This window comes from Felis catus, chromosome D4, assembly GCF_018350175.1.
Source record: "Felis catus isolate Fca126 chromosome D4, F.catus_Fca126_mat1.0, whole genome shotgun sequence".
Lineage (NCBI taxonomy): Eukaryota > Metazoa > Chordata > Mammalia > Carnivora > Felidae > Felis > Felis catus.
The window spans coordinates 57,954,677-57,972,659 of record NC_058380.1 but is presented as its reverse complement, the minus strand read 5'-3'; the positions used below and the strand labels follow the sequence as shown (position 1 = coordinate 57,972,659).

The window sequence follows — 17,983 nt, the reverse complement described above, 5'->3', positions numbered from 1 at the left end:
CCAAAATAAATGAAACTACTAGTATGTAGGGATATGTTCAGTGATATTTTTTTTACAATTGTGTTTACGTTGGCAAAGAGTGAAAACAACTTGAATATCCCATTAGTATATTAATGATAGGACTGTATTGAGTGAGTGTACTTGAAATATCTGGCTAGTATCAAAAACAATGAATTGACTTTAACTCCCTTGAAGAGATCTCTACAATACTAATTGAAAAAAGTAAGTTGCAGAGCAATATCTCATTTTTGTTAAGGAAAAGAAAATAAACATGACATCGATTTGTGGATAATCATGTGTATATATATTTGTGTGCTTATGGAGCTTCAGGTAGGATAGGAATAAGACTGGCCAAGAGAGAAGGAAATTATTTAACTTCTTTTATACTACTTTACATTGTTTTACTAGTTGGGTTTACATAAAAAATTTTTTTCGTATTGGATGTGGCTAGATATTAGAAGGTAGGAGCTTTCATGTTTCAAGTTTCCTCTAGAAAAGTTTATTCTGTAAAGGAGGCAAGAAGACTTAATACAGCAACTCATTATTTTCTTGGACTTTTCAAGTCTTTTTGAGGGTAGAGTTGAATCCCAGTTCTCTGGTTTTCATATACTATTCTTGAAACAGCTTTCCTATATAATGACAAAGAATATTCTGGTTGAAGCTATTGGAGAAGTATATTGTGGAAATCTATGTTAAACTGAGAAGGGAATCAATAAAGGCCCAGATTTAAATTTTTAGTAGTTGATGTTTTACCCAAATAGCTGAAGTTCTAAGGTTCTGTTTTTCTTTCCTGATAGCTCCATCAGGGCACTGTCCCTGTTTCTTACACGGTAACAACAGTGGCACCGCATGGGATTCCACTCTGCACAGGCCAGCACATCCCTGCTTGCAGTACCCAACAGGTCCCAGGATGCTCTGTGGTTTTCAGTGGACAGCACCTCCCTGTCTGTAGTGTGCCTCCTCCGGTAAGTCCGCAGCTCCTCTTTAGAATGGCTAAGTGTGTCGTGTAAGCAAACAGAATTGAAGAGACTGCCTTTTGTAAAAAGCTTTTCACTTTCAAGTAAAGGGCAATTTTATTGCAAAAGAAGTCTCAAAGTATACTTATAATAACGGTTTAATAAAATCAGCTTTAAAACTTGATATATTTTTACATTAATTAAATTTATACATATTTGAATATCCTGAAAATCAAAGCATGTTCCCTCATATATCAACATTGTTTATAATTAAACCTTGATAAAGGTTGAGTTGAGAGTACTAACATAGGATATTGAACTCTAGTTAGTTATAAAGTCTCACAGGCTTTACTGATCAACAGTAATAGTCTCAGCACTTAAGGGATTCTAACAGGCACTTCGAGTGCTTGGTTTACTTATTTAACACTAGAGGAAGCCCGCTGTGGTAAAAATGGTATCCCCATTTTCTAGGTGATGAAATTGAAAAATGTCCCAGAGACAATTAGTATGAGAGAACAGGGATTCACACCCACTTCTTTCTGCCTTTTAAGCTTATGTTTTATCCTTTATTCTACCAGCCTCCAGTCCACCCTCCTTATTTCACCTTATTTCACCTTATTTCTCTGTAATCCAGAGGATTTAAATGACTGTCTAAGGTCTTCAAAGGAAAGCACTTTGCTGAATCTAACTATAATCCTAATATCCTTATTTCAATTTGAGATTAAAAGGAACACATAAACACCAACACTAGTTTAACTTATTTATCCCAAGCTAGGTTTGGTTTCTCAGTAATAGATTATGGAGTCAGTGTACTAAATTAGCAGACTAAAATTATGAGAGACATAACATAAGGCACTTAACTGTGAATCGGGCTCTTAATAAATATAAAAATTCTAGAAATAAAAACATTTCTCTAAGATTGTAAAGGAGAACTTCTTGGAAAGGAAAGCAGTAATACCTGCTACTTCTTCAGTCAAGTAGAGGGCTTCCTCTTCTGTGCAACACTTTTCACCCCATTTCATAGGACATTAGGTGTTTTGACTAATTTGTCAGAACTATATAAAATACAGAATTAAGTACTAATTACCAGTATTTTACTAACAGATGCAAAAATACACTTGTTTCATTGTTAATATAGGTTACTAAAACATTTTGGTATTTTGAGGGGGGTATGGCAATGATATTTCAATCTCAATGTATAGACTTTTAAAAAATTGTTACCACTGGTTATACATTCTGATACTTTTTAACAACAAATAACACTATCTTTTACAGATGCTGCAAGCATGTTCAGTTCAGCACTTACCAGTACCATATGCTGCATTCCCACCCCTTATTTCTAGTGACCCATTTCTTTTACATCCTCCTCACCTTTCTCCCCATCATCCGCCTCATTTGCCGCCACCGGGCCAGTTTGTCCCTTTCCAGACACAGCAATCACGATCGGTAGGTATCTGCTCTTGTGTCTTTAATTTTCACAGAATGTATAGAGACCCTAAGAGGCAGATTAATTTAGTAGATGTAATTTGTTACCATTTAAAAACTATAATTTAGATTCTTAAAAGAATCAGGGAATTCACAGACCTACAAAAAAATAACAAGCCTATTCACCTACAATTAACTTGCTTTCTTAAATTTTCCTAGTTGTTTGTTTGTTTGTTTGTTTTTCTTGAAGGGTGGGGCTTGAATTCACCCTGAGATCAAGACCTGAGCTGAGTCAGACGCTTAACTGACTGAGCCATCTAGGAGCCCTTCTAGTTCTTTTATATGTGTTTTGTATAATTTAAATTTCTTCTCTCATATCGGCAGTCCTGCAGGAAGTAAATCTGAAGAAAAATTCAGTTCTGTTTTTCCCTTTTATGTATTTCTGAAATAGAAAGTGAAAATATAAAATTGTTTATACTTGCCACAATAATTTTATTTATTTAGGCAAGTAAAGTAACTTTCTGACCCTCAATCTTTTTTTTTCTTAAGTCCTGTTTTTCTGTATTCTGATGAAAAGAAGATGAGATCGTCTGTTAACATAATTCTGTCTTGGGACTGGAATATAGCTAAGAGGCATATTTTGGAGGGTAGAGGGTTGGAGGAGGGATAAGCACTGTAGAAGAGGAAGGGAGGGCACAGGAAGAAGGTCCAGATATCTTTTGTACTGGCCAAATTGAGCATCTGAACCATCAGGCGTGGGTAAAGATTTCAGCCCTGTGAAAGGAACTTGACAGTGTATTCTACAGAACCTAACCATCCTTTACCAAGGATTTATGCACCATGCTGGGTCTCAGGTAGAGGTGAACTTAATGGCTGCTCTGCTGAAAATCGTAGAAGCCAATTTTGACAGAAGTTTGGCTAATCCAAAAAGTTAGAACTACTTCTACAAGAAAAGCTTTTATTAGAATCAGGGCAGGATTGATGCCAAGATGTTTCTTAGTTTCCATTACCTGGGAATTCAAGGTTAAAACAAAATTTAGCCATCACTTATTCCTGGGTTTGGAATCCTTTAAAAGGTCCGGTCACATAACCAAATCAGAACTTAAGTTGTGTTATCACAGTGTCAGCCGTTGTAATTTCTCTCAACCATGCATAAGCTCCCACATTAAAGTGTAATCACTTATGTTTGAATAATGTATTGATACTGCCTAACTGCAGGAGGAAGTCAGAGTAACATTTAAGCATAAATGTTCATAGCAGCATTATTCCTAATAGCCAAAAAGTGGAAAGAGTTCAAATGTCTCATCAGCTGATGCAGTGGATTATTTTTTTAACTATAAACAGGAATGAAGTACTGTTATACTAAGTACAAGATGGATGAGCCTTGAAAACATTATGCTAAGTGACAGAAGCCAGATACAAAGGACACACATGATTTCATACATGTGAAATGTCCAGAACAGGCAAACTTTGGAAACAGAAGGTAGATTGGCAGTTGTCCAGGGCTTGGGGAGGACTGGAGACATTGGGTAGTGGACTGCTTGATGGGCACAGGTTGGGGGTAGAGTGATGAAAATGCTCTGGAATTAGGTAGTGGTGATGGTTACACAACTCTTGTGCATCTACTGAAATCTATTGAATTGTACTCCTTAGAGGGTCATTTCTATAGTATGTGAATTATACCTTAGTAAAGCTACTGTCAAGAAAAAAGCATGCTCTGTGCTTTGATTTTGTACATTGTCTCAGTGTTCATAATACACTTTTGAAGTAGGCTATGAACATGTCAGTTCTGTAGATAATAAATAATGAGGTTCATGTTACATTATTTATATAAAAGTTACATGGCTGTTTAGTGACAACAACAAGGATCTGTCTGATGTATTAGAAATACAGCATCATGCCTGCTGAATTTTATCCCTTTTAGCCCTGGTTTTGCTTTATAAATATATACCCTATGTGGGACGCCTGGGTGGCTCAGTCAGTTGAGCAGTTGACTCTTGATTTCAGCTCAGGTCATGATCTCACAGTTGGTGAGATCAAGCCCCGTGTAGGGCTCTGTGCTGACAGCGTGGAGCCTGCTTGGGATTCTATCCCTCCCTCCCCCACTCATGTGTGCATGCTCTTTCTCTCTCTCTCAAACTTTAAAAATAGATAAATATATACTATGCTCAATTTCATCTCTTAAAGATTAAGTGCCTGAAAATTTTGTGACTAGGTAAGTGTATATGACTAAAAAGTAATTTTAACTTTCATATGATTGACTTATCCTTTTTGTCTCTTTTTGAGAAGTTTCAGATAATAAAAGAACTGTATGGGGGAGCCTGACTGGCTCAGTTGCTAGAGCACTTGACTCTTAATCTCAGGGTCATGAGTTCAAGCCCTACGTTGAGCGTGGAGCCTACTTCAAAAAAAAAAGAAAGATATCTTTGAATGGATAGTGGAAATGTTTAATGACGTGTTTCACAAAGTGTCTTATTGAAATCCAATTAAAGACAGGAAGATACTACAGTCTGTTCACATGTATGAGTTTAGATTGATATGAACATGAAGAAATAAATGGCCTTAAAAGTGTTTTGTGGGAAGTTAATTTTTATTATTATAAAACACTCTCTAAACACCAGGTATCTAATATACTGGAAGTATGTTAATATATTAGTTTGCGTTTTTCCTCCCTCAGCCTCTGCAAAGGATAGAAAATGAAGTGGAACTCTTAGGAGAACATCTTCCAGTAGGAGGTTTTACTTACCCTCCATCGGCCCATCCCCCAACATTACCTCCATCAGCTCCCTTGCAGTTCCTAACCCATGATCCTTTGCATCAGGAGGTGTCCTTTGGAGTAGTAAGTTTTCATTCGTTGTTATTAATTTATTACTTGCTTGGATAACTTGCGCCTAACTTTTATGTTTTAAACTAGTTGTGTCTGTGTTAACATTTAAGACATATGAAATGTGACTTAAACAGTAAAGAACTTTGTAGATATTTTGGTTTCTTTGGGTTTTTTTGTTGTGTGGTTTTTTTTTAACTTTGTTGGTTTTTTAAGAAGATAGACTGTTTGACAGATTAAATAGTTGCAAAGGTGGAATGATCTTAAATTGTTTTAACATTTTCCCCTTACAGCCTTATCCTCCATTTATGCCTCGGAGGCTCACAGGACGTAGTAGATATCGATCCCAGCAGCCAATACCACCTCCCCCTTATCATCCCAGCTTACTACCATATGTGTTGTAAGTTCTGTTTTTCTCATTTTAATGAATTCTGAATTTTTACACCCTTGAGAGTCTTTATTTTATGAAATGAATATCTTCTCTGTGATTTATAATTTAGGGTGTGTTAGATATTAGGGTTTTTTTTTTTAACGTTTATTCATGTTTTTAGAGATAGAGACAGAGCACGAGCAGGGGAGGGGCAGAGAGAGAGGGAGACACAGAATCTGAAGCAGGCTCCAGGATCTAAGCTGTCAGCGCAGAGCCTGACACGGGGCTCGAACTCATGAACTGCGAGATCATGACCTGAGCTGAACTCGGACGCTTAACCAACTGAGCCACCCAGGCACCCCAGATATTAGTTTTTGTTTAATGTTGAGTGGTTGGGGTGGGGGACCATTTAAAGGTGAACTAAAGAGAAGAGCCAAGGACAAGGGAGAAGTGGGAGAGGAAGAAATTTGTGAGCCAGAAAATAGGTTTAACAAATCAAAAGGTAGAAAAATTGAGTTTTTGCCTTTTACGCAGCTGTCATCACTTGTCACCTTTGATTATCCAGCTTTTGACGCTGCTGCTTTTCTCAAGGGAAGAGAGAAAAGTTATCTGTGCCTTAGAAATATTGTTAGGATTACATTTGTAACATACACCCGTGGGTTAAACGTGATAGTTCTTTTTTTCTCTCTCATGGAATGAAGTTCAGAAGTAGGCAATTCAGGGATTGTTTGTTACCCCATAACTGAGGAATGGTTCTACCATCTTCAAAATTTTATGGCTTTCTCTATGTGATTAAAGATGGTTCCTCAAGTTCTAGCCATTACATCTATACTCCAGCTAGTAAAAATGAAAATGGATCTCTCTGCCCACCTCTCAAGGCTACTTCCTAGAAGTTGCATGTCTTGTACTCCTGCCTACATCCCATTGGCTAGAATTTAGTCTTGTGCCTATAATTAATTTCTAAGAAGGGTAGGAAACGTTGTTTTGTACAGAGGGCCATGTGCCAATATCACACTATTTTGATAATTATAGCTTTATTATAAGTCTTAAAATCAGATAGTATCAGAACTTGGTTCTTAAAATGATTTAAAGTCTTGAATGATCCATATAAAGTTTGAAATCAGCTAGGTTTCTACTAAAGCATATCTTGCTGGGATTTTGGTGTAGGGACTGCATGAAATCTGTAAATCAGTTTTGGAAGAGAGTTGACATCTTCTAGTCCACTCAACAGTATATTTCTTTATTTGTTCATTTAAAAAAAATTTTCCCTAATCCCTAATATTTCATATTTTTATGCTATTCTGAATGGTATTTTTAAAATCTCAGTTTTTATTTATTGCTAGCAAAGTCCATTTCGTTAAAATTGCCACTGATTAACACTGACCGTTCTTTATCCCTGTAGCATTAGCCTTGTTCATTGAAGTGATGTACCAGTGTATCAATGCTAGTTTTGATTATTTCACTGCAGATCAATGCTTCCAGTGCCACCTGCAGTGGGCCCAACTTTCAGCTTTGAATTGGATGTGGAAGATGGAGAAGTAGAAAATTATGAGGTTAGTAGGTGAACTGTGAGTTTGTTTGCATAGTATTATATGCAAAAGAAGTATTTTTTACTCATTCATCTAATTAAACATGTATTAGATAAATCGTACATTTCACAATACAAATATATCAAAAAGTGGTTAGCATCCTTAAGGATATTTCTACATGTACCACACAGCTGTGATAATGAGATAGACTTTGGTCCTGTATTAGAATTATATATAATTCCTTTGAGAGAATGTACATGAGAAAGCAGTGAATTATGATTGGATATTCTGAAAAGATTTTGTGGAAGCACAGTTGTTTAACCTGGCTCCTGAAGGATGGGAAGGCTGCTTTATGCGTGAGATTGAGGTAGGAAAGTGCTGGATATTCTTGAGGAACAACATACAGTTGGTGACTGAAGTGAATATTGCGGGAGGAAGGTGCCGCCCAGGTGCCTCATATTATTGGAGGTTAGGAAGAGGAGGTGCAGTTTAGGGGTTGGAAGGCAGCTTTGTATTGTTGAATGTGAGCGACAGTGTCACTTTGTTTTGATACTGCTAGTTCTCTTTCTCACTCCATCCTCACTCAGTCTCTATTTGGACACTGTGAATAGAAGCTAGAGACAGGTAAGAGACACATACATACACACACATACACAAACTTAAAACACCTTTAGTTTGGTTTTTTTTTTTTTTTTGGTTTTTGTTTTGTTTTTAACACATGTGAAAGAGATCAGGCCAGATGGTATATTCTTCTATAGTTTTCAAAATGGTATTGTGTCATTTTCTTTCTATATACATAGTCACACTGCCCTGACCTTTGGATTTCATTTCCATTTAATTTTTTAAATATTTACTTTTGAGAGAGAGAGGGAGGGAGTAGGGGGTATAGAGAATCCCAAACAGGCTCCGCGTTGACAGCAGAGAGCCTGATGCAGGGGTCAAACCCAGGAACTGTGGGATCATGACCTGAGCCAAAGTCAGATGCTTAATTGACTGAGCCACCCAGGTATCCCTCCATTTCCAGATTTCTAGAGAGAGAAAGGGGCTGTAAAGATTTTCTGGTTTTGTTTCTACACTGATGACTTTAGTTTTCTGCAAAGGAGTTAGTTGTCCTTTAGGCATTCTGTACTAAAAGGAAGTCATAAGTCATGTCGCCAAAAAAGACAGCTCTTGATTAAATGATCATGTACCCATTAATGAAAAAAACCGTGATATACTATCCCAGTGTAAGAAAAATATTTTTATTTGGCATTACCTTTCTAAACTATATTTTAGGTTAAATATGTTTGATCTTCTGCAGTCATACTTTAATCCAGTCAAGAATTTTTTGCTTTTCTTGTTTTGACCTAAAATCCAGTTTAGAAAGGTATTCCAGTGCCAAATAAAAAAATACTTTTGCATTCTTGCCTAAGTGCCTTTACTCCCTTTGTCCTTCTGCCTAAGAACCTTCCTCCTCCTCCACATTTTGAAACTTAGCCATCTTTTAAGACCCAGCTAAAAATACTACGTCTATGAAAGGCATTTCTAGTCCATTTCCAGATCCAAATGAGTTTTTCCCTCCTTTTTGTTTTTAAAGTTCTTACAAAACCATGTGTACTGGGGTGCCTGGGTGGCTCAGTCAGCTAAGTGTCCAACTTCAGCTCAGTTCATGATCTCATGGTTCAAGAGTTTGAGTCCCGCCTTGGGCTGTGCACTGACAGTGTGGAACCTCCTTGGGATTCTCCCTCTCTGCCCTTCCCCCACTTACGTGTGCATGCGCTCCCTCTCTCCTTCCCTCCCTCCCTTTGTCTCTCCCTCTCTGTCTCCCTCTCTCCTAAAAAAGTAAGTAAACTTAAAAAAAAAAAAAAGAAAACCATACAGACTTGTCATGTTCTGCCTTCAGGTGTCTTGCTTGCTAGGTCATATAAATTCATTGAAGATTTGATTATCATAGCCTCCACCCAGTAAGGGCTTAATGATCATACTTTATTGAATATAGTTGTCTTAAGTTGTTTTCATTGACCCAAGTGTCCTGTAGTATAAAACAGTTAATACCAGCTATATTCTAAATTTTATGTGCTAATTGTAATCAACATCAATTAAATTTAACAATTTGCTATCTAACATTTTAAAGGGACTTTAGGGGCATGCATGGTGAAGGAGGAGCAATTTATTTAGATGACCCAATTCTCCAAATAAAGCTGTACCAAAAACAGCATTGTGGCTTCAACTATCACAGCATTAATTATTGAGATTTTGGGAAGTTGATTCTATTCCTCTCATTGTCCATCATCGTTTCATTATTATACATTCTCTTCACCCTGTGGTAGCCTAAAAAAGAGGGGAAAGCAGCATACGAAAGACTGGAAAATTGTAGAATAAAGCAAAATGAGTAATTAGAACCAATGAAAACTGGGAGAAAGGAGGTACTGTTGTAAGATCAGTAAGTGTAATAGCAGCCATATATTGAAACATAACAACTGTCTTAAAATCCATGAGTTCTTAGTGATAACTTCAAAAAATAAAAGAAAAAAACTCATTGGCCTACCCTTTTCTATTTAAATTATGCTACTGAGTACAGTTTCATATGGGGCAGTTGCTCAATATTAGTAATATTTCATCTAATAAATTAAGAAAATGATAGAATATTACCATTTTGCCATCTTTAATGGGTTAATGGTCCTAGGCATGATGAGCCTAATGGGAATAGTTGAAGCCACCAATTTATAGGAAGTACAGGGGACAGGAAAACACAAATCTCGGGTGGGTAGGTTCAGTCAGCAAAAATCAGACTGTGAATTTGTACAAGCCATTGACTCGGTTTGTTCAACAGAACAAACAGTATCTAAAAAAAGATACTAGAGACCTGTCAAACAGTGGTAAGGTATGGATTGATTTGGATCCTGATTTGAACAACTATTTTTAAAAGTGTTTTCGGAAATAATTGAAACAATGAGAGATGTTTAACATTTAAGGAATTGTTAATTTTTTAGGTGTGATGTTACTGTGGTTATATTCTTTTAAAACTTCTTTTACTTTTGAAAATGGTGAGTCTCAACTTGAGGACAGTTTTACTCCACCCCGGCCCCCAGGGTATTTAGCAACATCTGGAGACAGTATTGGTGTGCGGTTACTAGCATCCAGCAGCTGGAGGCTGGGGGCTACTGCTAAATATCCCACAATACACAAGGACAGCCCCCCCCCCCCAATGAAATTTTGTCCAGCTCAAAATGTCAGAAGGGCTGAAGTTGACAGGTTGTTTTAAAGATATACACAGAACTATTTTATCAATGAAATACAATATTTTACTTTTGTTTCAAAATAATCTGGGATTTAGGAGTGGACAGTACTAGGTGAAATTAGCCACGAATTGTTGAGCCTGGGTAATTGGCATGTGGAAGTTCATTATGCTGTTTTCTACTAGTGTATGTATTAAAAATTTTCCATATTAATGATAGGGTTGCGGTTTTTTGTTTGCTGTAGGGGTTTTCGATTATTGAAATAGAAAACTTAGAGATTAAAATTTTTACTCCTTTTGCCCCCTTTCTAGGCCCTCTTAAACCTGGCAGAGCGACTGGGAGAGGCTAAGCCTCGAGGACTGACTAAAGCAGATATCGAACAGCTTCCTTCTTATCGGTTCAATCCTAATAACCACCAGTCAGAGCAGACTTTGTAAGTACATTTTGCCGACATCACTCTATGTGAAATTTCCTTTTTTACCTTTATAAAATAAACACTTGAAAGTCCAAGATAACTTGATAAATAGTCTCTATTGCATACCCTAGGCCTGTTCCGTATGGTAGCCACTAGTCTTGTGTGGCTGTTTAAAATTTTAAAGTTAAGTTTATTGGGCTAGCTAGTGATACTGTGTTGGAAGGTGTTCAACATTTCTGTCTCAGAAAGTTTTGTTGGACAGTGCTGTTCTGTATTTTGAGGTTGCCTAGAAATTGTTTTTGATTATTTTATTATTAAAAAAAATTTTTTTTAATGTTTATTTTTTTTCTTGAGAGAGAGAGTGCAAACGGGATGGGCAGAGAGAGAGGAAGATGCACAGAATCCGAAGCAGGCTCCAGGCTCTGAGCTGTCAGCACAAAGCCCGATGTGGGGCTTGAACTCATGAACCCCGAGATCATGATCTGAGCCAAAGTCGGATGCTTAACCAACTGAGCCACCAGGCACTCCACTTTTATTTTTTTAATGTTTATTTTTGAGACAGAGAGAGTGGGGGAGGGAGAGAGAGGAGGAGACACAGAATCTGAGCTGTCAGCACAGAGCCTGACGTGGGGCTCAAACCCGCAAATCATGAGATCACGACCTGAGCTGAAGTCAGACGCTTAACCAACTGAGCCACACAGGCACCCCTAGAATAGTTTATGTAAGATTGAAGAGTCTCATACATGTAAAGATTGAGGTTTTTACCTAAACATTCTGCTTATTATAGTATCTTTAATAACAACTTTATGGAGATATAATTCACATTTAAAGTGTACAGTTTGGGAGTGCCTGGGTAGCTCAGTCAGTTAAGCGCCCAACTCTTCATTTCAGCTTGGGTCATGATCTCACGGCTCATGGGTTCGAGTCTTGCATTGGACTCCGTGCTAACATCGCGGAGCTTGCTTAGGATTCCCTCTCTACCCTTCCCCTGCTCGCTCTCTTATCCCTCTCTCAAAATAAGTAAACATTAAAAATATTTGTTTAATTAAATAAAATAAACTTTAAAAATAAAATTTTCGTGATGATCTCTCAGAGCAAAGCACTCTTACTAAATGTCTTAAGGTTATGATTATTTCGGGGTATTGATAGATTACTTTGTCTTAAAATTTAAATGACATTTTGAAAAGTGAGATGGTAAATGGTGTTCTAGGCTTCAGTAGTCGTAACAAAATAGGAAACCACTTGGTTTTATGGTTAAATGATCTTTTTGCTTTTTTTAGGTGTGTAGTATGCATGTGTGATTTTGAGTCAAGGCAGCTACTTAGAGTTTTACCCTGTAACCACGAGTTCCATGCCAAGTGTGTCGACAAATGGCTTAAGGTAAAGTGATGGTATCTGTGAAGAGAGTAACATTGAATTCTTTTTTACTGACTGTAGTTTTAAATCCATTGCTTGTGGAGGGTGGGTAAGGGGACAAAATTTTCAATGATTTCTGTGAATGAAGAGAAAACATCAGTAAAAATTAACTACAGTCATTAATGTAGGAGTGATTGTGCAAAACTTGAAAATGAGTTATCTGTCCTTGGTCATCAGTGTTTCCTTTCTCATGGTGTGTGGGGACAAGGCCTGAACTTGACGGGCCATTTTTCTCTTAAGAGTTTACAGGTGGACCTCACTGGCGCTCCTTTGTCAGAGATTTACTTGGGAAATAAACCTCTAGTGCTTTTTATTTAATTCTGATTATTTTTTCTTCTGTAGATCTGAAAAACCCAAAGGACACAAATTCTATATTTTATAATAGTAGAATGAAAATATGATGCAGTAAAATAATTTAAAAATGATCAACTGTTTTTTTGTTTGTTTTGGTTTTGGTTTGGGTTTTTTTTGAGCATTCTGATTAGGAGATAATACCACTGGGTTAGAGAAGTTTACAGTTTGGTGAGGAAGACAGAGAAGTTAAAATAGAATCAGTCTTTCTTAGTGAGCACAGATTAAGGGTGCCCAGTTTAGCCCAAACCGAACCCTGAAGGCAAAGGGTCTTAACTTTTCAGAAGAAGAAACCCTGTCATGTGGGAACAGAGACTGACCCAAAAATGACAGATTCCGTATGGCTGATAGCGAGAGTGGCAAGAGAAGAGCCGTTCAAAGCTATGGCCAGTGAGTGGCCGGCTTATGAGTGTGAGGGAGTGTGGACTTGATCCCAGAAACAGTGTGGAAGGCTGTGCTTGAGATTTTGTTTTAGAAAGACAACTGGCCACTGTTCGGGGACCAGAAAGGGAGAGATCTTTCTGAGAAATGGGGAGATGAAATAATGGGTCCTGGGCTAGCCAGAGAACAAGTTCTGGCAATTGGATGAAAAGAGGAGGACTGATTCGAGAACTGTCAAAATGTAGAAGTGGGAGTACTTGATGAATGATGGATGTGGAACGTAGAGCAGGTAATGCTTAGATTTCTAGCTTCGGCAACTCGAAACATGGTGGTGCCATTTGTTGAGATGGAGTTTTAAGCTAGTTATTAAATCTGAACTGGTGATAGGTAATCTTGTCAGTGTGATAAAACAGACCTATTAGGAAAATCATCAGCTACTAAGTCTGAGTTGATGGTGTATTTTTTTTTTTAAGAAAGATTAAATGATTACTTTGTACCTTTTTAAAGGAATAAAGAATGTAAAAACTATATGAGAGGTAAAAATAGTTTATTGCTTTTGACGTATTTCATTGTGTAACTCAGAATTCGGACAAGTTTTTTTCTCTTTTATGTTTTAGGCAAATCGTACTTGCCCAATTTGCCGAGCTGATGCTTCAGAAGTGCATCGGGATTCAGAATGACCAACCTAAGAGCACAAGTTTAGTTTGGGTGTTCCTCATCACATGTATATACGGACTATCCATTGAACTTAATCTGTGTGGCTTCCAGCCCTCCCTTTACCAAAAGGGTCAATGGACCTTTCTTTGCACTGTGTGACTTAATCAACTATAAAAGCTTACAATTAGTCTTCACAATTATGGGATTGTTATACTAACCGTGTGATTGGAACTCCAAAGACTTTTTCTTTAGCTTAATTTTGTGTGTGCACTAACATTCCCTGGTTTTTGTGTGATCATTCCGAGTGTTGCTGCAAGATTACAGTGGACGTGATCTTTTAGCATGTGCTTTTATAAAAAGTGGTAGCTCCAGATGATATAGCAATCTACCTTATATAGAGCCTTCAGAAACTGTGAGTGGAAATGAATGCAGCGTGTGACTGTTGGTGATAAATGTATCTGTGTGAGAGAGAGAGTGTGCGCAACTACTTGTGTGAGGGCATGGTCGCTAACGTGTGTCTGAGATCCTATCTACCAGCATGTACCAAGAATGTGTGTGTAGTTTTAATTATGCTGCAATGTATAATCTGGTGTGTTATTTAAACAGCACTAGTACTGTACACTGGTTTTTTCCCTTGTGTTTGCTGTTGCACACTGATTGCTAAGGGTGCATCAATGATAAGCATCGAATACTCCATCCCCTTCCCTCCCAGTGAATGGAATGAGAAAAGCCTTCTTCCTTTGCTTCAGGCAGCTGTCACCTTCTCTTCGTCGGTGGTCCCGAGTGGGTCACTTAAGAAAAAAAGTGTAACAGATTCTCACTCCATGAACCTGATTTTTTGATTCTGTTGTGGGAAAAAATTTTGTACTCTCCAACTTGCTGTTTCCAAAAAGAAGGTGCAATATCATACATCATCAGTTAGCAATATTAGCATTTCAATCAGTGATTTGAATGTTGATGGTTTGTTTTTTTCCTTTACATTTCCAGTAAGCTTCTTACAGGAAGCACCTGTGATTTTTTTTTTTAATGTTTAGATTTGTAGTCTATTCTGAAGATATTTGAGTAATATATTTCTAAGAATACCGCTCGTCCCACAAAGTCTCACCTCCTTTACTTCCACCAGAACAAAATTTGTTAACTAATTCAGCTTGACTTCTGATATGTTCTTTGTTAAGCTCTCATAGGCAACTAAAATATTTTAAGAAAACTCTATTTCTGTTCGTATTGATTCACCTGCCAACCTCCAATTCTGAAAGTTGTCTAGTAGTGCTTCTCCTGGAAACCCTCATTTCCAGGATGGGTCAAGTGCTGTGACAGCTTGAATTCTTAGACCTGATGTGCTTTGATGTTTTATTGCTTTGAAAAATTTTTTTTTGTTTGAGAAAAATTTAATATAACAGGTCCAGAATACTTGCAGTATAAATGAAGATTTGATTTTTGTATAAAAAATAATGCTGTAAAACAGGAATTGACCTTCATTTAGTCGATCTGAAATACATAGCTGTGTGGCTTTTGTTTTTTTTTTTATAGGTTCATTGAGCATCATTTAGATTGTTTAAAGTCATTTTTCCAGCAATGTTTCGATTCCTCTCCTTCTGTTGTATTCAGCATTGTCTGCCTCTTCCTGCAGTTGGTGTCATTGCTTTGTTCGCAGTAGCACAAGCTGCATAATCCCAGTCAGGACTGTGAGGACTCTCCGCCGGCCTCACTCAGCTCTCAGCTGGCTCTGTGTCAGTTTTCTCCTCAGACAGTGTTAACGACTTGTTACTGCCATGCTACTTGCCTTCCCTGGAAGTCTCCATAAACTTATCCCAGCTTAGAGTTCAGTAAAATCAATTCACACAGAAGCACAATTTTGCCCTTTTCCAGACACTGTTGCCTCTATCTAGTCATACAAATAGGATTTTGCACACTTTGTTTGCCCCTGTATTTGTCAGTGCATCAGAAATACATCTCAACAGTAGTAAAGTGCACGTTACTTTTAACTCATTGGGACATTCCCCACCTGTTCCTGATGAATAAAAAGTGTGTTAAAGACCAAAATTATTGGCATAATAATCAGCTACGTTACAAATCACGTATAGTTTAATCTTTTTTTTAATTAAAAAATCATGTTGAAAATGGCAAAAGCCCATCTTATACATAGACTCTTTTATATAGCTGCAAAAAATTTATATCTGTACAGATCTAACATAACACTACTACACTCAGTATTCATTTTATTGAAGCATGCAAGTAAAGCACTTTTTCTAATTTATATAGATACCTAATTAACAAGGCACATTGTACTAATGACTAGGAAAAGTAGCCTTTTCTCCCCTCCCTCTGACGATGAAGTCTTGTCATACAATCCCTTGTCCAGCAAATTTTTGAGAGGCATTTGGCAACTTAGGAGGCAGCAGGGTCTATTTTGGTAAAATCCTGGATTGTCGCACTCTTGTGACTGATCTCTCTTTGGGAATGTCTTTCTGTGCATGGGGCCCTTAGAGATGTGTACAGACTTGCTTATTAGGTGGGTAGTGCGGATTAGGAGCATAGTGCATGTGCTCTGAACCAGCTCACGCCAGCCACGGTGAGCGCCTGTGTGGCGACCAGAAGAGAAGGAACAGTTGATTCGTGCCCAGCTGTTGCCACCTTGAGCGATGCGCCAGGTAGCAGGCAGATGTTGGTTTGTTGCCTTCTTCCTCTTTTCTCCTAAAACAATATTGGCTTTACCATCTTAACTCTGCTGTGGGGTTTCGTTTTGTTTTGCATGAATAATCATCTTGAAATTTTTTTTAACTCTTCCCCCCCCCCCCCGCCCCAAAAGAACAAAACAAAAAACAAGTCAAGGCCTCCAGGTATCGAGATCTCATTAGGATTTTCTGTCCTGAATTTTTCTTTTTTTTTTTTTTTTTTGAGCAAAATCTGGAAAATGTGAACACATATTTAGATTTTATACACTCTCTGAAACGTGATTTATTAAGATTCTTAAATTTGGACCTCTTACAGTATTTTGAATGAGATCTACCAACTCACTTAAAGAGAATATTTTTCACAGATATCTTTAGGCCTTCATTAGAAAGCTATTTTCCCCCCTGTTGGTACATTTGGTTACCTCATTTTGCTGTTTGTTTCAGATTATGAAAGCTTACAGGGGTGTTTTTTGGAATCATTTGCTGAGTCATTTCCTGAAATCATATTCCATTGTATCAGTTAACATAGTTTTAAATGTACGTATTATAAATATCTGTAACCAAATCATTTGAAGGCTTGATAAATTTTTAACAAAGTTTGTACATTTTTTATGAAAGTTACTAGTAATGCTTTACTAAGTAGTGCAATGAATTTTTATTTTTAATCCCTGTGCCCAATTTTGGAGTTGAGAGGGTTGTTGGTAATAAATGTATGATGTACACTTAAAACATTTTTTTGTGGTTCATGTTTGTGTTGTGGAAGGGGTAGGGTTGTGTGTGCCTGGAGGGAGGGTGGTAGCAGGATTCCAGCAGGAAGATAGAGCTTCTGAGCTGCTAGCAGCCAGATCTGATTTTTAGACTATAATTCAGATTTTGTTTCTGCATTTGTGTAGACGTCTTAGAAACTCAAAAACAACTAGCATTACAACCCGTAGAACATAATTCTATCTTCTAAAAAGCCAAGAAGATAGCTGAACGTAGCCACACATGTGGCCTAAACTCACCGAACAGTAGGGCTACATAAGTAGGTAACTAGATTTCTTTCTTTAATGTTGACCATAAGATGCAGGAAAGAAGATTACAGTAGGTAACCAGGCAAAGTTGTCCACATTAGCTACAGCTTACATCCAACTTCTTGTCAGCATAATAGGGAAAGAGGAGCCTCTTTCATTTTCCGTACTTGTTTGTGTAATTCCTTTCCTTTCACTAAAAAGGAAGAAAATAAGAGTAATCTACTTCCGTGTACATGCTGTGTTACTTGAGAAGGAAAGTAGACACAAGATACAAAAAATTGAGGCGAAATAATAGATCCCACTTCCTTCCATTCCCTCTTTCAGGAAGCATTCATTCTTTGGCTTAATTAAGGAAGGATGATGCCCTCTGCCCGGCTCCAGTAGTTAACTGGTAGAGGCATTCAGTAAAGTGACCAAGTCCTGATTGTTTCTCTCTTGTATCCAGCATATTTGAAAGAATGTTTGTGTTGGACTTTGAATGCCTCAAGAAACCCAAAGCTGGTGCTGTCTTACGGCAGAGGCATTTTCTACTCAGTAAATACCGGTGTGCTCTCTCGTGACTCCTTACCTGCAGTGAAGGCAGGAAAGCCCATGCAGCTATTTGAGCCTTTGTAATGTGGAGAGTCCAAACTGAGATGTGCTGTAAATATATACACTGGATTTCAAAGACTTGGTATGAGAAAACATAAAGTGTCTCATTAATTTTTATACAAATCTGAAGGCCTTATAAGCATAGGTCCTGTGGGAGCATTT

The 17,983-nt window shown here is 37.6% G+C and overlaps 1 protein-coding gene across 12 annotated transcripts in view; it reads left to right on the top strand.

Annotated features, from left to right (window-relative positions):
- The window catches only part of RNF38 (ring finger protein 38), a 130,489-nt gene extending 113,543 nt beyond the window's left edge, over nucleotides 1-16,946 (top strand). For 11 of the 12 annotated variants that reach the window (XM_023242439.2, XM_045043683.1, XM_023242445.2 and 8 more), the window contains 8 exons: nucleotides 798-965; nucleotides 2,232-2,402; nucleotides 5,038-5,220; nucleotides 5,499-5,605; nucleotides 7,044-7,128; nucleotides 10,634-10,755; nucleotides 12,018-12,117; nucleotides 13,503-16,946. In XM_023242439.2, coding sequence (XP_023098207.2) covers nucleotides 798-965; nucleotides 2,232-2,402; nucleotides 5,038-5,220; nucleotides 5,499-5,605; nucleotides 7,044-7,128; nucleotides 10,634-10,755; nucleotides 12,018-12,117; nucleotides 13,503-13,565 — 999 coding nt within the window. In that variant the 3' untranslated portion in view covers nucleotides 13,566-16,946. The remainder of the gene's footprint in view (nucleotides 1-797; nucleotides 966-2,231; nucleotides 2,403-5,037; nucleotides 5,221-5,498; nucleotides 5,606-7,043; nucleotides 7,129-10,633; nucleotides 10,756-12,017; nucleotides 12,118-13,502) is intronic. The other variant, XM_023242438.2, reaches the window with a different exon arrangement.
- Nucleotides 16,947-17,983: the final 1,037 nt, after the last annotated feature.